The 26,984-nt window shown below is 37.7% G+C and overlaps 1 protein-coding gene and 1 pseudogene across 1 annotated transcript in view; one reads left to right on the forward strand and one right to left on the reverse strand.

The window, feature by feature from the left end:
- Positions 1-3,086: 3,086 nt before the first annotated feature.
- Positions 3,087-4,192, reverse strand: LOC139012908 (DNA repair protein RAD51 homolog 3 pseudogene; annotated as a pseudogene).
- An 8,156-nt stretch (positions 4,193-12,348) lies between these two features.
- Positions 12,349-26,984, forward strand: part of CRISP1 (cysteine rich secretory protein 1) — a 41,150-nt gene continuing 26,514 nt past the window's right edge. Inside the window, exons 1-2 of the mRNA XM_070419113.1 lie at positions 12,349-12,416; positions 22,618-22,854. Of these exons, the coding sequence (XP_070275214.1) occupies positions 12,349-12,416; positions 22,618-22,854 (305 nt within the window). The remainder of the gene's footprint in view (positions 12,417-22,617; positions 22,855-26,984) is intronic.

Below are 26,984 nucleotides of genomic sequence, written 5' to 3' on the forward strand. Positions count from 1 at the left end.
ACCATGTTTCTCTTTTATTAGTGTAGATATTTTAATAGAAAAGAAAATTTAACTCAAAACAAATTACCAAAGAATAAATAATTCTGTATTATTTCCAATGATAAGAATATTGTCATTGATGTTCAACACAGCAACTTATTAAATGGCCTACAAAACTGAAGAGATAACTTTCTAGAATCCAATCTTAAAGATTAGAGTCCAGAGGCATCGGCTGATACTACAAACAAGATTCCAGCTGCGGAGCATTTGGAGTGAGCATTCAATATTATTTTGTATTAGTTTCAGGTATACAGCATAGTGGTTAGACAATCACATACTTTACAAAATGTTCCTCCTGACATTTCAAATACATATTTATTAGGTGAATTAATGAGATTGACAAGTAGCATTTGTACTTATTCAAAGAGTTGGTTTAGAAATCTGACAGCTATGACTTTTCAGTAATATTGTGTGATCTTGAATTCTCAAGGCTCTCTTTTGTCATAAATAATAGGTTGCTAATATGCCCTGGCTGGTGTGACTCAGTTAGTTGAAGTATCATTTCATGCACAGAGGGGTCACAGGTTCGATTCCCAGTCAAGGCACATACCCAGGTTGTAGATTTGATCCCCAGTTCTAGGCAGGTCCTGGGAGCAACAGATTGATATTTCTCTCTGAACTGGTGTTCTCTCTCTCCCTTTCCCTTCATCTACATCTAAAATCAATCAATCAATCAAACAATAATAATATGTAGATAATATGATTGCTTGGGTTTTTAGATGAGATAATGCAAACCTCCTTGTTCTGGACGTTGTAAATAATAAATCCATTGTTTTAAGTATTTATTTTTGTTATAATTTTTTGTGATTATTGCATTTAATTTTAATTTTTAGTATTTTTCCAAATGATAGATGTACATGTTCCTAAAAGATAAAATAATACTTTCAATTTTTAATAAAAAATAGCACCTCTTATCCCACTATTCCCCCTTATAAATTCCATTCCTTAGTGCATTTCACTATTTAATCTATTATTACCTCTATGTTTCTATATAATACATTAATACTAACACTTTTAATTTTTTTAATTTTCTATAATAAATAAGGGCATAAAACTCAAAAAATCTTTTCAACATTCATAAATTCTCCTCTTCTTATTCTCTCAAGAGTTATATAATAATTTTTTAAAATCTCCTTCTCCACTGATTATGTTATAATTAAATAATGCTCTTAGATATTAATAGCATACTGTAATTAATAACATACTGAGAAAAAATGTGATTATTTATTAATTCCTTGTGTTTAATTTAGAATAACAAACATTGATAATCATTTAGAAATTTCTTATTTACATACTGTAATATCTCAGACAACAGCGAAAACTCATTCAATGTCCTCAAACATATGAAATAATCTATCATTACAATTTATTTTTTTGGATGGTCTTATTCCAATTCCCCTTTCTTAAATGACTACACACCAATATTCCTAGGATTCCTAGGTTTTCCTTTTAATATCATATTGGGAATTTTCTTTATCTCTCCTCTCTTTTGAATTTCTTGATTCTTGGTCTCACTCATTCCTTCTCTTTTATGTTTATGTGTTACTCTTTTTCAATGATGGATTATGCCTTCTGTTAGCCTCCTGAATGGGTAAATAGCAAATAAATATTTTGAAACTTTATATGCTGGAAAACATTTTTTTATTTTTACATCATCCTTAATTTATAACTTGGATGGGTATAAAATTCTTACTAAGAAATTATTTTCAATCTTTTTCAGTATCTCAAATATTTTAGTCCTCTGTGATTTTCTGTAAGTAAAAAGGGAAAAGATCTTCAGTATGTGAGAATACTAAATTATAAGATTATTAAAGATATAATTCTATTTTCAAAAGTTAAACCTAATTGAGTTTTGAGTGTGTTTAAAAATGTAAACCAATAAAAAATTTGCTATTTAGGATGAATACCATTTATTATATTATCTGATGTGAATTCACATATTTATTTATCTTTCACTTTTTATTTTTTTTAAAAAAATGAAGCCTACATAAGATTGCAGAGTCCAATAAATTTCCAGATGTTTTGCTTTAGAGGTACTAACTGTAAACTCACTACATACACTTTCCCTCTCTTTCACTTTCTGTTAATAGATGTACAATATGTACATATATACTGCTCATTTATTTCATTATATTTTGAAACCCTTAAATCTGAATTTTTAAAATATATTTTTATTGATTTCAGGGAGGAAGGAAGCGGGAGAGAGAGATAGAAACATCAATGATGAGAGAAAATCATTGATCAGCTGCCTCTTGCATACCCCACACTGGGAATGAAGCCCGCAACCCCGGGCATGTGCCCTGACTGGGAATCAAACTGTGACCTCCTGGTTCATAGGTCAATGCTCAATCACCAAGCTGTGCTGGCCAGACGGAATCCAAATGTTTAATTAATTCAAGCAGTGTTAAGATTATTCAAAGGAAAATGTCTATATATCTAGAATTCTAGAATGAATCACAAATGCAGAAATAGCTGTGAACTTATTGACTTGGCTATTCTGGAAGATATATGTTCCAGGTAAATTCTAAATGAAATAGCAGTTCTAAAGTCCTCTCTTTAACATTATAAAAATAATAAAAAATAAACAAATGGCTTAGATTTTAGGACTGAGGTAACTAAAATCATATTGGTTATCTAAAATGTGTATCTTACCCATAAAATTGAATGTAATGTTATGCTGACTCTTTATAATAATAAAATGGGTCATTTTAAGAATTATCAAAGCTACATTTAAGGAGGAGAACACAAAAGGAATGTAAAAAAATAACCTTTTCTTCCTAGGATTTTCTGGGCAATTAGCAAAGAAAGGAGGAAAGAACAGCCTGAATTTTAAATTGAGATTGGCCACATGAGATCAGCTTTCCACAGTCGCAAAACGCAACCCATATCATCCCTAATGAATGTTACTAAAATTGAAAACATGGAACAATATAGTTGCAGAAAACTCTTTCAGAGAATCATATGTATTAACTATATTTCATTTAATATATTCCTGATTCATTAATGCCTTAGCATGTGTTTATATTTTAAAGTAAGGAGTCTTCCTACTATTTGTATACATTGCATCTCACAGACTGGTCTTTGGATTCTTCTTGTTCTTCTGATTCTTGTAACCATTTCTGGGAATTCAATGAACATTGTATTTGAAATGAACATGAAGTAGCAACAACAGCATTTCTAAATCCCTGAGGTGCGATTTAATAACAGTGTGGTGATTGCTGGAGGGAGAGGTTGAGGGGGGTAGAGGAAGAGGAGGGTAAAAGAGGGAATAAATGGTGATTAAAAAAATTTAAAAATAAATAAATAAGGGAAAAACAGTCCTGTAGGTTCCTTCTGGCTTGGTATTTGTACAATGTTGCCAACCTTTGCTTCTGATCCCATTAAAAGTTAACTGTATTGCACCAGTTTGACCCCAACTTTCTCCCAATGCTGGTATCAGCAAAGCATAATTTCTCTTTTTTTTTTTTAAAGCCTGAATTCTATCAATCTTTATTGTCATCTGATTGGTTAAAATTACAGCTAATCTGTGATTATCTGCAAGGCTGATCATTTACTGCGGTAGGCCAGTTAGTAATCGAGTATAAAGGGATAGGCTATCAAGGTCATGATGAAAAGGAAAAGCAACACCACCCACTACCGCTAATCGGATCTTTGAGTGTTCTGAAAGGAAGTGTGGAAGGAGATAAACTTGTGCTACCAGCTCTGTGTAGTCACGACAATAAAAATATTGGAAAGAATATTTTCAGGAGTGAAGCTCCCCAAAGCCTTTGGGTGTTGCCTCCCCCATAGGTGTTGTGGTATAAACTGAAGGTGCTGAATGCAGGCAATAGCAAGGTCTACCACTCAACCATAAAATTTTCCTCTGCACCAATAAAAACTGCTTCATCTCCCACTCCTCCAAAACATTCCGGTATCTGCCATCTACTCCCAGCTGCATACTGACTCAGCTGTACCAGCAGGTCTTGGCTTATTTGTGAGACATTCTCTTCTTATAATTTGCATTTTCTAAGGCTTCCTCTTTAGCTACCCAGACCTCTTTGCTGAGCTGGGAGGGTTTCACTTCCAGGAGTTCCTCAGTCCTCTAGAAACCTGTAGGCACCAGCTTTAATCTGCACCCCTGGGGACAGGGCAAACCCGCTAAATCCCGCTGCATTTCAAAGCTGACCCCTCCACGTGCAGCCGCACAGATTACTTGGGTACTTATTGACTTAATAATTTCAGAAGAAGTTGCAGGTCTAATGATCCTTCACCTCTAAGTATTTCAGCATATATCCTCATAGAACACATTATTATAAATAGTCATAGTATGCTTATAAAGTTAAAGAAATGTATAATGATGAGATACTATTGTCTAATTCAAAATTGATATTCAAATTTTATATTGTCTTCTTTATTAAAGAAACACTTTTATTACTACTATCTAATACATAGACACAAAAGCTTTTCTTTTAGGTATTTCTACTTAATCCATCCATGTACACATTGGTTATTGTACATATTTGAAAATTAATTTACATTGTCTTAAAAATACATTTTACAGAAATTTACCATAACAAGGATCCAATACCAAATCACACATTGTGTTCATTTTCATAGCTCTTTAGTTTTCTTTAATCTGATACCATTTCTAAGCCATTCTTTGTCTTTCCTGGCGCTGATCTTTTCAAATAATACTTCAAAATTATTTAGGAAAAGTTATTTGGTAGCATATTCATCCTGATGAGGATCTGATATGAGTCTTTAATTTTGCCTAAGTATGCTACCTAAAGTGTTTTCTCTAAAGCATCTTAATGAGAGGCACATAATGTCAGTTTTCCCATCATCGATGATGTTCTATAATTACTTGGCTACAGGGATGTCCTCCAAATTTCTGCTAGATTAAAAATCTTAAAAAAAAAAACACAAAACTTATTCTTTTGAAAACATGATAAGTAGGGTAAAACAACAGATATAACTCAGGTTTGCCAGAAATATAACTTCCAGTAGAGATTAGATTTCTAGTTTGTCTATAAAGTCTCAGACTAAACCTGAAAGACTTATGCTTAAATTGGAAACAAGTTAAGGGCATCATTACAGTAAATTTAATCATATATGTGCCCAGTCGCTCAATTGAAAATTTCCTAAAGAAGTGTGCTCCCTGTGTTGTTAAAAGCTATATCTTACAGCTTGTTTAGGAAAAGGCCCTTCATATCAGTATGGTGTCTTCTTCTATTTGCTGCTTAAAACACAGGTGTGACTCTTTCCCTCTTAGGCCCCAGTGACACTGTGACTGACAGCTACTCTTAAAAGATGAGTGCATATCTCTTTCTTAAGAATCTCTTTTCAAGGAGCTGCCACGTCATTTTAATACAATTTTATCAGAAAGGGGCTATCTGATAAAATAGCCTTCATTATACATTCACACATTCAATCACACCAACATCACTTTTCAAATACCATCTCTTATAAATGGACACTGTTCACTTTCTCAACAGTGAAGGCATGACATGTGATTTCCACCCATCAGTGGAGATTTAAATCACCCAGCATACTACAGTTTCACGCCAAGTTAGCACCTTCATCGGGGGAATGAAATTAACAGAACAAATCCTGGCTAATTGTAAAAGATGCTAATTACCCGCTCACCCTGTAAAATAGGGCATGAGTGATGTGTGTCGAGCCCTGCAGGAAGTCATGAGCACTTGGAAATGCAACACTTAAGTAAAGCCTAAAACTGCTTATGCAGAGAGAAATGGAGACCAGACAGAGAGCAAAAATATACACACGGTCAAGGACATAAGAATGTGCAGAAATTTTTAAAATCTCATTTTAGAACGCTAGCCAGACTAGTGGGGACTTGGGTGACTCCAGGAATTCATTATGAAGCCTTCACTCTCTGTCTCCAGTGCATATCTCCATCTGATCATGGTGAGAACCAGTCTTCACTGATTAATCGCTGTTCACAGCTGGGATAGGACTTAGCTGTGAAAGAGGTGACCCCCGTTCAGCTACTCCCGGGGAGGGGGGTCCACGTTACAGACTGGCAGTAATTAACTCCCCTGCTGGTGGTGGGCTCTGCAGAGAGGCCAGGAGCTGAGCAGGTCACAGGACATGAATCCTGAGCAGACATTTCAGAAGCAGCTAAGCCTCTCCTTCCTGCGTGGTGCCCACCAGCTGGTGGAGGTGAGAGAGAAGGATTTAGCCCTGTGACTGTCAATCTGCTACGCCCCTCTGGATGGGAGACTCTTTTTCCCAATGTTGTCAATTTGTCACCTCTCGCCAGCACAAGGCTCACGTTAAGAAGGGAAACGTGTTCATTCATAATAATGCTGTTTAAGGGTGTGTGTGTGTGTGTGTGTGTATGTGTGCACAAGTTTAACATGCAACATGATTACCTTTTCCTGCTCCTCTTAGCTCTTCTGAAGATCTGAGCAATCACTTAAGACTTCTGTACGATTAAACCCAAATTTAAACATTCAATAGTTCAATTATTTCAGTTTGTCTGATAGGCCCCCCACACTAAATTTGCTATGAAAGGCAATTATCACATCACATTTAATTAAAATGTCCCTGACTAATGGCTTGTGCAAACCACAAAGAAATTATACCATTTACAATTGCAAAGGTAACCCAGAGAAAGAGATTGTTTGTGGTTAATTTGTGTAATGATGCAAAGGTGATAAAATATTAAGTCCCCAAAGAGGCAACATGGGAATTCTCCAAAAGATAGCTTTGTGACACCATTTAAACCTTCAATCTGACTAAAAGGAAAAGGAAAGAGAGAGGAAGAAGAAAATAGAAACACAAAGAAAATAAAAAGGACAAATGAAATTCCCAACTTTCAAATGATCTTTTAACAAAAAAGAATGAATTAATAATAAAATGTGCTTATATCATAATTAAAGGAATTTTATATAATCTTTTTAACTACAGAAAAACCATAAAAAGGAAATATTATGTTTTTAGAGCTTTATTTTTATTTATCACAAATAATAATTTCTTAAGATAATGGTGACTGTTCACTTCATTCCATGACTATTGTTCCCAAAATGGTTTACATGTTCTGACATATTCTATATCAATATCAATTGCTTGATTTCATTCCCCGATGAAGGTGCTAACTTGATGTGAAACTGTAATATGTTGGGTGATTTAAATCATATATATTTATATATAATGTAGAACAGAATATTGTAAAAATTAAGTTACGGAATTTTTATTAAAACATTTCTTACATACCGTTATGTTGGCTGGGCCACAAAAATATTCCTTGTGGGCCGCATGCAGCCTTGGGCTGCAAGTTTGACATGCTTGTTGTAGAATAAATATATCTCTGTTCTCTGTGAATTAGTTGAGACTAATCTTATCCCAAAAAATCATTCAGCTGTTGATTGCAGAAATTGAGTAACAACAATAGAACTTAGAAACTAAGAATCACAGAATCATGGATTACAGTTCAAGAAGATAGTTTGGTCATCTATTACAGAATAACATTTTGTAAATGGAAAAACAAGGTTCAAAGAAAGATAAAAGATTACACAGGTGGCAAATGGCAAATCCAAGGCTTGAACCTGAATCTAAATTTAATTCAGAATTTCTTTTGATTACTTTCAAATTAAAAATGATGTATTATTTCAGAATATGAGAGATGCTAGAGAAAAAAACATACTATCAAAAGTTGATGGTCATGGAATCTTGATTTTCAATGGGTGTATTTGTGACAGTTTCATATGGCCAACCCATATACACACTGACCCAACAGGCAGCCCCCCTCACCGCCCCCACACATATACTTCAAGACCATGAGAATTCAGTGTGAGTGACAGGCTTCTTTCTCAATGAATTGAGAGGTATTATCAGTATCTGGGTATTGTTTAAATGGAAACTTTCATTCTTAGAAGGTTTTTTTGTGTGTTTTAATACAATCTCTAGGAAACTTGCTAACCATACTTTGTTCTCAGGCCCTATCTGGCAAGGTCAGGGTAAAGTTTGATCTCTCATTCATCATTTATCATTCAAGGTCCACCTGGAATGAAGTGTCCTTTGCTTTAGGGGCAGTTACACATACAGAAGACACAGGTATCAAACTGGCAATTCCTCAGCCAACTTTGTCTAAAGGTAAATAAATGTAAATACAGGTTCTCAAATAATTTAATAAACCATTTCTTCCTCTCTTTTTTCACTTCCTGCTGGGCTTTATGAGTTTTCAGTCATGTATGTACTAAATTTATTGATGTTCTCTAAAAAATTGATGTTTTTATGGTTTACTCTACAGTACATGATAAAAACTGATAGCATTTGGACTCTCAGAGCTTCACACAGAATCTCAGTCTCTTGAAGATACAGGAAGAAAAACCAATATCATTATTTGTGTTCCCTATAATAGAGTTTTATTTTGTTGTTAATTTGCAAGCAAATAAATATTATCTAATCCAGTCTTAATAAGGAAAACAAATTGCAAAATACTACTATATCCTTGTAATATGTATAAATTAAATCATATTAAAATTAAAAGCAATTACATTTAGTAATAACTTTATAATTGCTTGCTTGCTGAATAATTATTTATAATGTTCTTGTTGCTGAATGACTGTTTGACAGAATGTTGTCAATTCTAATATAACAGATTGGGTCAGACTTGATTGGTGCCTTAATTATTCTTTACTCACATGTTTGGGGGTTGTTTGTTTTTTCTGCATTGGCTATACACACTGACTACTTGCATAAATCCCAAAGTTATCTGACTTTATATTTGCCCTGGGTAGCTATGGGAAAAAAACTTAATGGTAGAATGGAACATATAATTTGGGGAATTAGGCAAAAAGTTGAACTTCTTCTTAAATTCCCATTAATTTTACTTACTATTAGAAAGAATACTCTCTGTAGAAGGTAAAGCACTGTGTCTACTATCCTTAGCTTCAGCCTGCCTCTGATCCCCCGCACCCCCACACCAGCTAAGAATAGTTTGTGTTTGTTTCCTCGAAGATACTGAAGGGCTGTTTCAAGCAAACCTACTTGTGATTTCTTGTTCTGACAGGGACCAGGACAACAGCCGTGGTGTCCATCTCATCATCAGTATTTCTGTCGGGGAAGGAAGAGTGCCAACGCTGAGCAGTCTGCTCAGACCTCTCTTGGCACCGGCAAGCGTGGTGCTGACAGCTTCTTGGCTCACGAACATTTCCAACATGGCACACAACCCACGCCCTGAGGGCCTACATGGGCTGCACCTACGTGTTTCTTCTTGCTTAGCATTAAGTAGAGTCATGTATGCATAAAATGCTTGAACAAATGTTCGGTAACCAGTTCAGCTGTTGCAATAACTACATTCTTCAATGTAAAAAGTGTATGTCAATGGCCAGTTGAGAGATGACTTTTTCTTTTTTCCTAGATGAAATAGTAGTGGCCCATTTAACCTGGAGGACCCTGCAAGTGATAATAGATGGTCAGAGCTGGGTAGAAGGCTATGATTCATGGCTATTTCTAGTAGATGAGAGTTGGGACCTTAGGTATTAAAGGCTCTAAAGGCATAGGATTTTACTTGACATTGGCTTAAATGCGTGACATATATGCTGCGCTTTTTTCCTGCTAGCTCTGTTCCTCACAGGGAAGTCATACCAATTCAGGCTTTTCCAAACATTGATAGGTTTGGGACTGTTCGACTGGATGAGGGGGAAGATACTTCATTTACTCAGCAAACTGCCATCTAATTTTAATGCTTCTTTTTTTCCTACCAGGAAGCTTCAAGGCTTTGTTGAGAGTGATCCTAACCAGAGATCAATTAGTGGGTAATAACCCTGTGAAATCCCAGACTCTTTCAGGACAAAATAATCTGCACCTGTTCAATTTTGAAGTGGCCAAAGATTCCTTCTGCAAACGAGGGATCTATCTTTGAGTAACTGTATATTCTTGTTGCTGAGATTACTAATGTGTTCTTTTTCCATATCCAACTTGATACATATCCAACTGTTTTTGCTTCATAGCCTTCCATTTATTTTTAGAATGCTAGTTATTTTTTTGAGAAGCTAATTCAGTTTTATTTTAATTTCTTCTTAGATTACGCTTTAATTTGTTACTTTGGGGGTGATCTCTTATTGGGATCCTTCCATTAAATTAATTCTTTTTTTTTTTTTTTTTTTTATGGAAGCCTTATTTGGGGAAGGAATCTCTTGGCCAGGGGTGGGCAAACTTTTTGACTCGAGGGCCACAATGGGTTCTTAAACTGGACCGGAGGGCCGGAACAAAAGCATGGATGGAGTGATTGTGTGAACTAATATAAATTCAAAGTAAACATCATTACATAAAAGGGTACGGTCTTTTTTTTTTTAGTTTTATTCATTTCAAACGGGCCGGATCCGGCCCGCGGGCCGTAGTTTGCCCACGGCTGCTCTTGGCTAATTTGTGGTTTTCTCTCCATGCCTACTCCTCACTGTTTGTTTGCTTTGCACCTCAGGATTCTCAAGTGAAAACCAGCTCTTACATTCCTGATTCTGAATTGTTGTCTTAAGAAAATATAACCAGCCTGGCAAGGTGACTCAGTTGGTTGGAGCATCATCCCATACACCAAAAAGATTGTGGGTTAGATTCCCAGCCAGGGCACATGCCTAGGTTTCAGGTTCATCCCCTGGTTGAGGCATGTATAGGAAACAACTGATTGATATTTCTCTCTCATGTGGATGTTTCTCTGTCTCTCTCTTTCTCTCTTTCTCCCTTCCTCTCTCTCCAAAATCAATGAACATGTCCTGGGTGAGGATGGAAAAAAAGATGTAACCAATCCATTTCCAGAGTCAGTATGCCATTTGGCCCAGTTCTTGGTGGAGGGATATTCATGGTCCTTCCTTGACCCTCCAGAGATATTGTTCATTATAAGCTACAGATCCTAACCCTAGACAAAGCTATCTCCAGCCCCCCTTTGAAGACCTAGTGCTCTGTTCCCTCACAGTGAGTGGAATATTGTTAGAGCTGCTTCTTGTAGGAATTAAATAAAAGATGCTAAGAATCATTTCCAGTAGGGCAGCCCTATAGGCTTCCTCTTCCAGTTGCTCTTCTGGAAGGTCATTTCATTTCTGCTCCTCAGATAAAGATATTCTGCTCATAAGCATGGGTATGTCTTTTTAAACATGTACTAATAATGTTTCATCTGTCGTGTGTGTTCTGAGTATGGGGATTCAGTGTGAATTATCTATAACATATTTATCAAAAGAAAAGCATTTTTAAATATATTTTTATAACTTCACATATTACAATAATTTTTTTCTACTGCAAAATCCAAAGATCAGAAGGAATACAATAAAAGCATATTTATCTGAGCATGGGGTTTCTAAATAAAAGTGTGGAGAGACATGGAAAATAATTGGTAAAGTTGGTCCACAGAATATTTTACAGTTCTAAGATATTTAACTCAGCCTTAGCTGGTTTGGTTCAGTAAATAGAGCATCAGCTGGAGGGTCCTAGGTTTGATTCTATTCAAGGGCACATACCTTGGTTGCAGCCTCAACCTCTGGCCTCAGGTGTATGCAGGAAGCAACCAATCAATGTGTCTCTCTCACATAGATGTTTCTCTCTGTCTCTCCCCTCTCCCTTTCACTCTCTCTAAAAATCAATGGGAAAATGTCCTTGGATTAATAACAACAACAAAAAGGTATTTAACAAAATAAATATTTAACCCATAAATACAGTATTTTAAATATCAAAACATACCTATTGGGATCTATCTATCATCTATCAGTAGATATATATAGTGAGTATCATTTAAGGGATTCTGAGACTTGAATATGTAATTCTTGGGTGTACAATTCCTCAACAAAAAACATGCTCAGAATGCTATTAATAAAGTACAATTATCTTTATTTTTAAAATATTTTAATCTATAAAATACCTTATCTTTCTCTGTAAAAATATTTTAAAGCATCATCAATTAGTTTGGGTTTTTTTATACAAAATGTTGGTTTTAAGAATCTAATACCACACTAAATCATTTTATTGCTTTAGTTTTAAAAAAACCCTTAAATTTGTAATATGACTATTCGGAATAAGCCATAGTATTGTGGAAGGCAGCTAGACAGACTTGCGAAGAGCAAGAACTATGGGCCAGTTACAGAAGGTCACTGGGGCTGAAAGCTCCGAGTGCCTAACAGGCAAAACTGGGAAAACAAGGACCTTGTTCCAGGGCAACCTTTCCTCCCCCAGCATATTGCTGGTCAGCCTCAGTGATATATCAGCTCCAGGCCCAGAAAAGCAGTAAAATCGAACAAGTTGATGCCATGGCTGACATTAGAACCATCTGCAATGACTAGTGATCCCCTCTCCTGCTGCGAACCAATCAGTAGGACCATGACCCAAAAGAACACATCTGGAAAGTTGATGAATATTTTATTGGGATCCTCCCCTGAGACTTTCAGGTAAATATCCTTAAGGCAGAGGATCCAGTATAGCTGTCTCTATGGAGCACATGGAACATGCCCATTCCCTTCCCTCTTCCCTTCCCCCAGGGTATTTTCCTTGCGTCTTCTCTTTCTCCTAAACTCTAAGGGCCCTACTTTTACCTCTTATTCCCTGAGCTCACACAGCCCAGCTGGCTCACTTTTTTTGTGACCAGAAAAAGAACCTGACCCCTTGGCGGGCCTGCTAGGACCAGCCAGTAGTGTGTGGGTTCTTGACTTCATGCAGGAAAAAGTTCACAACAGAAGTCCAGGTGACTATGAGGGAATGTTTATTAAAGCTGGGGACAGTTAAACAAGGAAGGGCTTAGCATAGAAGAAGCAGCGGGGTGCCTAAGCTTGGCTGCCCTAGCTCCCTGGGAAGTCAGAGGAAAGAGGGCCTTGGGATCAGGTTCAGGGGTTGGCCTGGGAGGAGCTGTCACTGCCCACTGCCCATGGCTTCCTGGTTGCAAGCCTCATGGGGTCCTTTAGGATTAAGGACATGCGTGCCTGTCGGGGAAGATGGGAAAGGGAACGGCAGGGGCTGCTTCCCAGAGGGAGAGCACGCCTGGGCCCTTTGTCTTGAGGCTCTATCTATTTCTCACAGGCAGGAACCTTAGGGGAGGTCTCCAGGGAGGGTTCCAACAGAATATTCATCAGTTTTCTAGGTGTGCTCCTTCAGGGTCTTGGTCTTCACTGATTGGTTACGGTCAGGGCAGAGGGTCGATAGTCATTGCAGCTGGTCCTGGTATAGCCCACCTGGTTTTGCTGCTTTTCTGGGTCTGTAGCTGAAATTCAACTGAGGCGTAGATGTTATTTCTAGGGAGGTGACCTTTGTATCTGCAGTAATTGCTCTGTCATTTTGGTTAGCTATCTATCTCAGTTTCTCTATTTCAGTTGTCCTGGCTCACTGTTCTGTCTCATTTCCATGTCTTGCTTCTTCTACCTCTGTGACTTTCTTTTTATTTTTTTAAATTTTTTATTGATTTCAGAGAAAGGAAGGGAGAGGGAGAGAGAGTTAGAAACATCAATGATAAGATAGAATCATCGATCCACTGCCTTCTACATGCCCCCTACCAGGGATTGAATAGCAACCTGTTCATGTGCCCTGACCAGGAATCAAACCGTGACCTCCTGGTTCATGGGTCAATACTCAACCACTGAGCCATGCTGGTCAGGCCTACCTCTGTGACTTTCTTAATAAACTTTTACTGATATTTGATTCTTGGCTATGAATTTTTTCTGAGCCAGAGCTCAAGTACCAAGGTTTGCTACCTAGAGGTCAAATTGCCAGTAACATTCTGATACTGTTTTTGCCACCAACAGTATGAATCAAATTTCTTGCTGGTTTGTTCAATTTAAAGTTGCAGAAACCAAAATAGGAAGAATAATTTTTTCTTCATTGGAAAGAATACATTTCAGGTATTTATGTATTGATCTTATGTATAAGACTAACACAAGTCAAAATTTCACTGTGGCCAAACACAAAATGTTGCATGCTAGTTCTTTTAATGAGAATGTGGCAAAATGTGTATAAATAAGTTTGAACCATTCATTCACTCAAGAATAGAGCACAGTTAAATTCTAAGTGAAGCACAAACTAAGATACAACTTTTGCTGTACTAACCACCTGCTATTTTTACCTGTACTGCATCTTTTTCTTTGAGGAATTTTCTATCTCATAGAGCACTTGAACCTGGTATATTAACTTTCACAGACTAAAGACTCTATAAATAGCTATTAAATTAAATCATTAATATTCATTCTTATAATTTAAAATGGATGACAAATGTAAAAAAAATAACAAGAGTATAAGAAAGAAACTATAACTTTAAGAAAATGAGAAAGCCATGAAAATAATTACATCATAACTGATATTTAATTATTTTCTGGCTCGTAGAGAACACACAAAGTTGTTTCTATATATGTAAGCCAATAGTGAGAGTTTGTCCAGCATTCAATAAGTACTTTCTGAATTTAAGTGACTACCATTTGGGGGATTCTCAGCCATCAGGACCTCACTTCCCTCTTCTGTCTCTCCTGAAATGTATGTGCTCTACCCTTAATAATGCCTTTGAAATATGTAGATAAAGACTTTGTTTTTTTTTCTTTTTGATTACATAGCATCTGCCACCACTCCATATGTCTTTGCCAGATTGCCTTTGACAGAAAATGTCACAGAGATTTTATGTGTCAATATTTTTGTCAGATGCTCCCAGTTTTATCCTTTCTATAGTCTATTTATTTAAAAATTAAACACATTTTTATAAAGGGATTATGTTGTGATTTCCAACCCTATTTTTCTTAGAAGTCTGGTCTTTCCTTCTAAAATACCAAGATTTACATGCTGTTAAAAACAACATTCAGCCCAGTAAACTAAAAAATCTAATTGGCTCTATTAAAAGATTCATGAATAGTGCAGTATTTCATCTAGCCACTAGAAGGGCACTTGATGGCCTGGACAAAATGGAATGCTTTTATAGGATGAAGGGTGGGGCAGGGAGCTATTAGCAAAAGAAAAGAAAGAATTGCTTTGAAGCCAAGAAATCTTTTTGGGGTGAAGGGACAAGCAAAGGTTATATCATGCAGATTGCTTCTTCTTTCTGTGGGGAATGGATAGGACCCATATGACTTAATTAGTATTTGACCAGAAAATGCCAACTGGTTGATTAATGTTGCATTTCTGGAGAAGTTTGAAATTGCAATTAGGCTAGGTATTAAATCTAGTTTTTGTATCATAGGCTTCTAGCATAAGTGAAGCTATTTGCCACCCCCCTTTTTTTTTCTTAAATAATATCCATATTCAGTTTTACTTTCTTGTTTTCATTTCCCCAAACTTTTACATATCAGCAAGACTAGTTCCCTTGAAGGGTAAAGTTGGGATCATAAGAAATAAAAGAGATCATTAAGTTGGCAATAGCCCTTTGTTGGCTATTGAAGGTTACACTGCTTTGATGAGATATCTCAAATGAGAAAAAGGAGAACTCAATCGTCAGACTTAATTCATTTCATTATAAAATTACATCTTTTTATAATTATTCATCATATTCAAACAGGACTCATAATAAATACTTTCTATCTCCAAACTCTTATTATTGTCCTGCCATCTCTTTCCCTTTTAGCTGCCAGGCTGAAAGAAATGAGTTAAAATTGCATGTAAATGTATTACTACAGATAACAAATTTAAAATACTCTGTTGGGGCCAGCTGGTGTGGCTCAGTGGTTGAGCATTCACTTACAAATCAGGAGGTCACAGTTCAATTCCCAGTCGTGGCATATGACCGTATTGTGGGCTTGATCCACAATAAGGGGTGTGCAGGAGGCAGCTGATGGATGATTCTCTCTCTTCATTGATGCTCTTATCTCTCCCTATCCTTTCCTCTTTGAAATCAATAAAATATATATAATACTCTGTTGGGAAATAATGTGACTTGATGAATACACTGATAGTAAAAGTACAAATCAAAGAATAATAAGAGCTTTCTGTAAAATTAGATTCACAAAATGATGTCAAAAGTTGGTGCTCACATGTCAGTTTGGACATTCTTTTTTTTTTTTTTTTTTTTTTTTTTTTTTTTTTTAAATATATTTTATTGATTTTTTACAGAGAAGAAGGGAGAGGGATAGAAAGCCAGAAACATCGATGAGAGAGATCGATCAGCTGCCTCTTGCACGCCCCCCAGTGGGGATGTGCCTGCAGCCAAGGTACGTGCCCTTGACCGGAATCGAACCCGGAACCCTTGAGTCCACAGGCCGACGCTCTATCCACTGAGCCAAACCGGTTCGGCAAGTTTGGACATTCTTAATAACAAATGTCATCACTTAGAGATTAAATATTTTAAGTATCAAGATGCTTTATAAAATTGCTTTAAAATAAAAGATTAAATCTTATTAGGTGGAAAAAAATTCAATGAGCTTTCAACATATAGAATTAACTATGCATCTCCAATGTCATATATTTTGGTTTACATGCCAATCTATAATTTATTAACTGAAAGCAAGGCTCTTTTAGTTTCCATCAAAATGATGGTGTCTAGACTTAAAAGTATAATATTGAGGGGAAAAATGTCCATAAGATAAGATAATATCATGTGCTGAAAGATCATGAGTAGAAAAGTACAAAACACTGGATTACAATCCTAGCTCAAGAATGCCATAGCTATGTGATCTTGGGTAACTACTAAACCTTTCTTCTTTCAAGCAACTTCACTGAAGAGTTGTTTTAAGAGTTACAGATAAAGCAGCTAGCTGAGTATCTGGCAGCCAAGATACAAAATGATAAATAATATCATATTCATCATTATTATCATAAAATTACTTTAAAAGTATATGTTATTTCTCTACTAGAGGCCTGGTGCACGAATTCATGCATGGGTGGGGTCCCTCGGGGTGGCCTGTGGGGACCAGGCCCCAGCTCATGCCCCCAGGTTTGCAGCACTGATTCTTGATATTTAACCCATAAATGACACCACCCCCCTCACTTGCTCCACCATCCTGCCTGTGAGGCAATTCTATTGGGGCCAGGCCCCGTGCCTGGCTCCCTCAGCACCTGGGAGCCAGGCGGCAGACCCGCCCCTTGCTGCTGCCTCTGGTTGCTGTCTATGGGGTGAAGGGTTGGGACCGGGCCGCCTGCTGCCAGCGCCATGTCACCGATGCAAGCCATGTTCCACACCACCCCCTGGTGGTCAGCACATGGCATAGCAAGTGGTCGAACTCTCGGTTGAAATCCTGGTTGAACAATTTGCACATTAGGCTTTTATTATATAGGACTAGTGTCCCAGTGCACAAAATTTGTGCATGGGGGGGTGTCCCTCAGCTCAGCCTGCACCCTCTCCAATCTGGAACCCTTCAGGGGATGTCCAACTGGCAGTTGGACATCCCTCTCGCAATCCGGGACCACTGGCTCCTAACTGCTCACCTGCCTGCCTGCTTGATTGCCCCTAACCACTCTGCCTGCTCACCCCTGACTGCCCCCCGACCGGCCTTCTCGCCCCCAACTGCCCCCCTGCTGGCCTGCTCGCCCCCAATTGCTACCCACCGGAGGCCTGATCACCCCCAACTGCCCTCCCCTCCTTGCTTGATCACTCCTAACTGCCTCTGCCTTGGCCCTGCCACCAGGCTTTGTCGGGAAGGTCTCTCGGAAGGTCTCCTGGTCTAATTAGCATATTACCTTTTTATTAGTATAGATTTCCTTCAGTCAAAGTTCAGTACTGAGGTATTCTGAATATATACTTTGCTTACGAAACATTTTGCAAAATTGTTACATATTTAAGACTGCAGAATAAAGTCTTCATATTATAGGTATACTCATAAAAGGAGTTTTTAGGGATGAAAGAGGCAGGTTTAGAAAATTTTTAAAAAGTAAAGGGTCAGTGGAAAAACACAGGGCTACAGAGCTGCAGAAGGATACATTTCCATACGAAAAGGGAGCTGGGAGTAGTAAAAGGTCTATATTTACAAAATAAAGGAGGAGGAAGAAAACCCAGAAGAAATAGGAGAACAATAAGAGGGAAGAAGGAGGGAGCTTCACGTACTTCACCGGAGGCTTAAACTTATATTGAGTCTATCTTGCTAGCTAAGTTCAGACATAGTAAACATATTTTTTGAGTTACCTATAATGAAGAATGAAAAGCATGTTAGAAAGTTGGTTACTAAGAAAATCCCTCTGAACAGACAAAGCTCAGTTGATTACAAAAAGAAAAACAAGTCACATAAGTTTGTGTTTCTTTTTATAGCTTTCTTCAAAAAAAATCTACAATGTCATTTTGGGACTGTTAACTCAGATTAAGAGCAAATTAATGGATTTTTTAAAATAGTGAAGTGAATTTGTTTTGCATACATTGAAAAATCTCTTATTTTAGAAAAGGTATTTTAGAATTAGTTCCCCTAAGATAAGTGGGCTTATAATGATTATACTTAGATGTCTATAAGCAGGAAATAAGGAGAAACAAGTTCTCAGTTAACTGGTCATGATAGTAACAGAGGTCATCTAGGCATAAAGGTGTTGCCAGAGGTTTGGGTGGGTGGGTGGAATTCCTAGTGGGAGTGGAGTTCTTGTGATATCTTTAGAAAAGGAATTTTCTAAGACTCACATGGGAGAATGAAGGGTTTTTATTTGCATGGAATTATATTTCTAGGTTTCCAAAGTCCCATTGTCTTTAAACCAGTCTTGGAAAATATGCAGCTGGGGCTCCAGCAGAGCCAAAAGCAAAGCCAGTGTCAAGAGTCTCTGTTCCATGGGGGTGCTGAGTCCCATGTGGCATTAGGCTAATTACAGTCCATTAGTCCATTGTGTGGGTCCCATGTGGCTCACAGTGAATGTAGGGGAGTGTGCCCCCTGCAGCAGGAGTCCCAAGAGTGCAAGAGGGCAAGAGAGAGAACTTTCTTTGCTCAGGAGTTAAGTATTTCAGATTTTGCATCCATGCAGTGGCCACACCTATTCTAGCCACTGACTTGCTCTCAGGTGTGATTGGCAGATAAGCATCTTTCCATGTCACCCAGACCTTACTGGGCATGGGTCTAAACTGCTTTCGTCTAGTCCCTTCCCCATCGATCTGGGGGAACAGAATTGGAGAATGTTAACTGCAGCTTCCTGGCAAAGCTGTATAAATGGCGTGCCTATATCATCTAGTCTCCCCTTGGTTCCTTTTCTGTTAAATAATAACCAGGTTATTTAACAGTATCAAAGGGACTGCATAAAATTATGAGTATAATGTCTTTCTGTCTAAACACCTTCATCATGTCAGATGTCCCCTCTGTCTATAAAGTCCCTGAAGAGGCAGTTTACACGTAACAAAGGTGTTAAATATAACCTACTACTTTGGTTTTTTACCTTTAGAATTAGATATAGTCATTCCCTTAAGAAGACAACAGAAGTTGTTCCTCCTTATGTGCTAGTGAGGAAAATTAAATATAGGGGTGTTTTCTAGCCTAAGTCAAGGTTAACAAGTTTTGTCTTCTATTACTCAAAGGATTGCCAAGTCTAGCTGGGAATATGACCTGTGTCATCGCCTCACATCTGCTAAATCCTGAAAATAACCCGTTCTGGGTCTAATATCCGGACAAATAGCACATTCTCATGATTTATGTTTGGCATATCTGCAAGTATTCATGAACACTGCCAGAAAAATAAGTTATTCTTATAGGAATTTTTAGAATTAAAATCATTTCCTTAGTTATGGTTCGTATATACAGATATAATGTAATGAGCCAGGAAAATTTGTGGGCAAAGTAAGTTCTTAATTGGGTTGATCACATATTTGTAAAATATTAACCATCCTAAATAATAAAACCCTAATATGCAAATTGACCAAACAGTGGAACGACCAGTTGCTATGAGATGCACTGACCACCAGGGGAGAGACGCTCAATGCAGGAGCTGCCCCCTGGTGATCGGTGTGCTTCCACAGGGGGAATGCTGCTCAGCCAGAAGCTGGGCTCATGGCTGGTGAGCGCAGCAGGGTGGCAGGAGCCTCTCCCACCTATGCTGCAGGCGGGCAGTAAGGAGCGAGGGGTTCCAGACTGTGAGAGGGCCCAGGCCAGGCTGAGGGACACCCCTGCCACACACACACACACACACACACACACACACACATACAATGCACAATATTTTGTACACCGGGCCTCTAGCAATTTTATAATGTGCTCTTAAGAGTCAAAAGGGAAGGAAATACCAGAATTACAACTTTAATAAGAGGCAAGAGGAAAATTTTCTCAGGTATAACTCGGTGTTATATAGAAAGTTTATCATTAATATTATAAATAAAAAGTGACTGCTTTGGTATTCTTCATTTAGACCCTGTATTTTTTTAAAGGAGATTCTGGTGGCATTTTGCTAATTATGAGTCATATTATAACTAAAACATGGTTCTTAAAAAGAAAAGAAGGCAGAAAAAAACCCTTCTGATTTAATCAGTTCAGTTTTTCAGATTTTAACACCAGGAATATAAAATCTCATTACATTACATGAAAAGCTGAGTAATTTACAACTAGCTGTAAAAATAAAGACATATAAATGTCAGAATTACTTCTTTAAAAATCTGTCATTTGAGTACCATTTAAAAGTGAAAATTTTATAAAACTAAAATAGATTGTATAAAGCTTAAAGAAAATTTGGGTGAATTTTCCCCCTTAATTTAAATATTGATAAAATTATGCTTATATTTGAGGTAAAATTAAGATTTATATCATTATAACCCTTCCTTGAAATCAAAAAATTATTTTGTTGGTTGTAAATATTGAGTAACAATAGAGCTCACCAAATATTCCAGCTACTGCCTCATATTCTGTCCGCCCCCCCCCCCCCCCCCCCCGCACCGACATTAGTGGGCATACAAGCATCTTCAACCATTAAACTGTGAGCAAACATAATATGAGTTATTTCTTGGCCTAAGAATATAAACAAACTAATTAGCAATACTGTGTTTCTTCCAAAGCCACAGTGATTCAGCAATTCACATGTTGCAGTTAAGATGCTTAAATATTGCCTGAGTCACTTTATATGTAATTCACTTTGTATTCCCAGCTACCTTACGGAATAGTGTTATAAATTAGGAATTTGAGGATAAAATTTATTGTCACTGGCATGATGGACATCGTGATTAAAATAATGTCTTTAGATCAAACAGAAAGCATTCTAGTCCTGTCTTTATAATTTACTTCTTATGTGATCTTGGCCAGGTTATCTAATATCTTACAATCTCTGATAGCTTTATCTGAAAAAGGAGAATGATTATAGCGCCTCCCTGTAGGATTGTAGTGGGAGTTAACATATTATAAACACTCAATAATAGAGAGCTATTTATCTTATAGTGTTAAAAACCCGAGGGCTGTTTGAAATCTTTTAATCTTTTATATCCTGTTAGTTTGGTCAAGACACAGGGGAAATCAGTTTTAAGATGGGGCATCTTTAAGTGACAGAATATCAGGTAAAATCAATTTTCCCAGCAAGGCACAGCTAGAAATCCTTATTTGAATTACATGAATAGCATTCTTTGTTTGGTTCTTGTTGTTGTTGTTGTTGTTGTTGTTGTTGTTGTTGTTCTTCTTCTTCTTCTTCTTCTTCTTCATGTGGACAATACACTTTACTACTCTTGTCTATAACTAAAACATTGCAGAATTATCAATTCTGGGTCTCATACGAAATTTTTAGAAAATATTTGTTTTTATCCCTTTGTCCATTAAAAATAAAAACATTTTGAGGAAGTAAAATGGAGGTGTGATAGGAGTTTCATTCTTAATATTCCTTTGTTAAGATGTCAAGGAGTTTTTGAACAATATTTGTACCTAAGAATAAGAAGGTGGATAAAGGTGAGCTTTCTAAAATGACTAAGACTGCCACTTGCCTACGTAAATCTTTCATTTTTTAATTTCCTCAAGAATAAGATTCCAATATTTTTAGCAATGAGTATTTTGATCTATTCTTGAAACCTAGTATGCCTTTCATTAAATTTAGTTTTAAATCCTAGGGATGAGTAAAGAAGTTGTTCAGAAAGTAAACCCCGATAGTCTGTAGAGAGCAGTCCAGCAGAGACAAGCAGGCAGAAACCTGGAGAAAGAGCATTTAAGCATTTGGATCTAGCCTTAAATGAAATTCATAAGTATCCCATCGGAATTTCCATATACAGAAGACAAATAGGTCCTTTCATTTGCAACTCTACCTATTGATACTGAGTTTCATTTCTCTATTCCCCTACCCCCCATACCCCCAGTGTCCTTAAGGTGGGGACTCTACACTAGTGTGCATGAGAATCGCTACAGAAGCCTGTTAGTTACAGATTTGGAACTTTACTCTTAGAATGTATGAGTGAACCATTTTGGGAAAAACCCCAGAAACATATACTTTTTTAGCCATTATCTCATGCGTTTCTTATACATCTGAAGGTTTCCATACCTTAAGGAAAACTAGCTATAAGGCTTAATAAATTATGTAATTTAGTAGTACTTAAAAAAACATCAATAATAATGCCCGATGTGAAATATTAGCTCTCCTTCTTATTACTGAAAGTATACACTCAGTAATATTTGCTTTACTCAATCAGATTACTGAAAATATGCAATCAATGACTGTATTTTTAGAGAGGCATACTTCTGATCAATAACCATTGGTTGTCTTTAGCTAACACTCAACACCAGTGCACACTAACAAATGGTCACTGCAATTAATGACTTCATTTTGTACCAGGTTCAGGACAGCTGTTCCAGAATCTTCTAAGGTGAACTTAGACTTCTCACCGCTGATGGCTGTCCTGGCCTATGCCATCACACCACCTGCTCAGCAATCACTCCCAGCAGCTGCTGTTCTTGGCACCATCTGCCTGGCGATCTCTTCATCCATCTGTCCTTCTCCTTGGCACTGCCCAAGTTACAGCACATTTCACTCTCCGCTCCTAAACAGAGGAATTCCCAAGTCATTCCTCCTGTTAGATTTAGGAAAGCCCTTTGTGGAAGATCCATAGGACTATCTTTCCCTTTTGTCTCCCACTTAAAAATTTCATACTATTAATGATTTCTTAAATTTGAGGGGAACTTGGTCTTATTGGCCACAGCAGAAATACAGACCTTCACAAATGCAATTATAATGATAGTTGGTGTTCAGATGATAATAATAATAAATAATAACACTAATGACAATAAAATTATTTTAGTTACTTATATTTTATTTCAGTAAATGTGTAGGAAATGGTAGTGTATAAAGTGCCTTGACAAATATTGTCATTATTGAAGCATAACCCATTAGAGATTTATTTCAGGATTTGCTAATGTTCATCCTAAAAGAAAGAAACCAAATACTTAAAATGAGTCACTAATACTTTACTTCTAAGTCACTCTTTTCTGGAAGTTAAAGCCCATATTGTCATGTAAGTTCTATATTTTAAGATATCAAAGTACCAACACTAGTGCTGCATAATCCAGATAGGAAGGTCTCTTCCTTTCCAGAGTTGAATTCAAATTCAAAAAATTACTTTCACTTTATTCTGTGCATGACAGATGTTTGGATTTCTTAGAGTCTAGAGAATTTTTAGGTGGGCGAGCCCCAGTTTCCAGGCAAGTTTAGAGGTGGATAGCCTTGCAATACAGAGAACTTTGCAGCATGAACACAATTTCACTGAGCAGTATAAAGAAACAATCAGCTTCAAATGGACTGATTGGGCAAGTTAATAGGTTGAATCTTGCCCTCAAGATGTTATAGCCACGATGTATGCAACTGCTTTTATAGATGTATCATTTTATAATTATGTTTCCTATCTGGATGCTGGCTTCTTCTTTTACTGTTTAAATATTTGTGTGGTTTTTTTAAGTTTTGGTAGCCAACTTCTAATGACATAATTTTTTTAAGATTTTGTTATGGGCAATGTCAGCTCTTGGTTCTTGAGTTTGGCAAAGAAAGAATGCAGAACCAAGAACTCTAGCACAAGTGGACGTTTATTTAGCTTGCAAAACGAAAGTACGTTGGAAGAGAAGATTTGAGCAGGCTGTTCAGAGAGCAGCCTTGGTCTCATAGAAAGAAAGTCACAGAGGCAGACATAGTAAGCCAGCTGGGCTGGGAGGACTCAGGAAATAAATTACAGAGGCCCTTGGAAATGGGGTTAGGGAGTGAGCCCAGGATGAGCTACCACTGTCCACTGCTCCCCTGGTTGCAAGTCTCATGGGGACCCTTAAAGCTTAGAAAAAAGAAAACAAAGATGCATACCTCCAGACAGAGGGCACAGGCATGCTCTAACAGTGATCGGCGAACTGCAGCTTGGCAAACCACGGCTCACAAGCCACATGTGGCTCTTTGGCCCCTTGAGTGTGCTCATCCACAAAATACAGGCTCTTCCACAAAATACTGACTTCTGCGCATGGGCCACAAAGTTTCAATTGCACTGTACGTGCACGCCCACAAGTGGTATTTTGTGGAAGAGCCACACTCAAGGGGCCAAAGAGCCGCATGTGGCTCGAGAGCCTCGGTTTGCCGACCACGGCTCTAGAGAGAGAGCAGGCACTGGGTCCTTTGTCTTAAGGCTTATGATCTGTTTTCTAAAGGCAGGGATTTTAGAGGATGCCTGAGGTGAGGATTTCAATAGAATACTCACAGGCTTTCCAGGGGTGTCCTTTAATATGCTGATCCATCAACATGAGCTATAGGGTCCGAGTCCTGGTCTCTACCGATTGGTTGGTGCAAAGTAAGGGGTCACTGGTCATTGTATCTGGCCCAGATGCCAGCCTTGGCATCGCTCCATCTGGTTTTGCTGCTTTTCTGGGCCTGGAGCCGAAACACAGCTGATGCCTAGATGTTATCTCTATAGTTTGCTCAAAATTCTGTCTCTGTGGTCAGCAGACCGGAGACTTTGTTCCTAAGACTGTTTGATGCTGATGAGAACCTCGTTGTCCTGAGGGCTTAATGCTTACAGGAGTGCTGTGCAAGGCGAAGGAGGCAGGTGAGTCCGGGTGCTGGATGGGGCGAGTTTGAATCAGCTATTGTCTCAGTTTCCCTATCCCACTTGCCAAGGAGTTTTCCTGGGTTCTTCCTATCTTGCTTCAGTTTTTTCTTTTTTACAGGCATCTATTTTAACAAATATGATATGCTTATGAGCACATTATTCTTCAGCCATCCATCCAAGGGTTTTTCTGGGATAGTTCCAATCAATTCTATCATGTTGTTATATCATATGTTAAACCAATGTGTCTTGGTTTTTGGTTTTAGAAAAAAGGCCATTGCAGATTATTTCTTACTCTGCTAAGAAGCTTAAACATAAAAAGAACAATGTATGAAAATAAGAGAGGTGAGCAGAGGCAGCCAACTGGCATCCATGCTTGAGGCTCACATGCCAATCAAGTTATTCTTTGCTTTCCAACACTTCCCAATTTTTTAAAAAACACGTATTTGAGGCTGGATGGCAACTCTATAAGAAGACATTGATGACATAAATACAGACAGCATTGTGTTGGGTAGAGCAATGCCAGGAATTGACAGAACCAACAGTTAAACCAAAGCAATTAAGTTTCCGCAAACACTTGACTTGGTGTTGAATCAACACTCTTCTTGATAAACAGCAGTGTGCCAAGCGTAACTGACAAATCATACATTTCCAATATATAAACTGCGCTGGTTTGACAAAGTAATGCAACCCTTTTCCAGCTTTCTTTTTACAGTAGGGGAGAAAATAAGTTGCTCAGTAATTTGTGCGTTTTCCTTCAGTGATCATACAAAATTCTCTTTCTGAAAAATGCTTAATGATTTCTGGATGAGCTTGGCACGCTTCCAGCTTAATACCATCTTCCTCCAACAATATGCTGACGGCTATTGGTGATTGATTTTTAAATGGCATTTAGTTCAGCGATGCCACAGACCGTTTCCCAGGCATTCATTAAGAGCGCTTTGGCAAAGCCAGAAAACTCCGTCTTAAGAGCCTGCAACCTTTCTCTTGTTTTTTATTTTATACCCCCCACCTCAACCCACAACACCAAATAACTCGTGAGTACACACTCTTTACCTTATTTTGTTTTGTTCTCTTGTTGATATTCAATTGGCCTTTCTCAGGAAAGATCTGAGGAAAATTTTTATTAAATAATGTCGTCTTTCTCCCAATGAACAAAGGCCTTATCCAAAATGGAAAAAAAAAGATACAAGCAAGCCATGTAGACAGAGACATCACTATAAATGGCAATGCACTCGTAGACACAGACATTTGCCAAGTTTTCAGAATAATAAACTAAGTAAAAAAACCTGAATATACCTGGTTTTGAAGTGATTTTCTACTCTCACATATGGTTTCTGTCTGGGTAACAGTGTCCTTTGCTTTAAAAGTCTTATTTATTTATCATTGTCTATTGCAAATGACATCTAGAGTATTTAGTATTTTACTATTTGGTGTGATAGCCTTTGAGTATTTTCGGACTCTTCAAGGCAGTTAGTTGCTTCCACATCACTTCTGGACCAATTTATATTAGAATGTTCCCATCTTGCAGGTAGATTTCCTACGGAGCAAGAAGTTCCATAGGAAAATGGACTCTTTACCTTTTAATCCCCAGATTCTCTGGTATTTATAGTGCAGTTTCCATAAATGCACTGTATGCATTATGTGCCAGGCACTAGGTTACAAATTGCATGAGATTGTGGCTTATATGTTCGGTTATTCTATGGATCTGCAGTGTCTAGAAGGGAGCTTGGTTCATATTAATACTGCAATAAATATTTATGGAATGGATGCATGCCTGCATGTAATAATGCTGATAAGCTGCCTCTCTCCTCTGGGCCATGGGGTCTCTATCCCGTTCAGAGCTTTTGCTATCTGATCATGGCTCTATTGAACCATGTAGCTAATCTTTGCAGCTTGTCCCAAATATGGGCATTTAAAAGCAATGAGGTCCTTTAAAGACATTGCCTTGATTATGAACTGTGAATGCAACAACAATCATAATTCATAATCTTCACAAGCCCTAAAGTTGCTCTGATTATTATGCTGCATGGGGTGACCAGGCTGGTGGAGAGGCCATGAGGGGCAACCAGGCCAGCGGGTGGGGGGGGTCATTTGGGGGCCACCAGGCCAACAGGGAGGGCAGTTG

The sequence above is a fragment of the Myotis yumanensis genome, unplaced genomic scaffold, assembly GCF_028538775.1.
Source record: "Myotis yumanensis isolate MYYU_CA2020_CCGP unplaced genomic scaffold, mMyoYum1.0.hap1 SCAF_6, whole genome shotgun sequence".
Taxonomy (NCBI): domain Eukaryota; kingdom Metazoa; phylum Chordata; class Mammalia; order Chiroptera; family Vespertilionidae; genus Myotis; species Myotis yumanensis.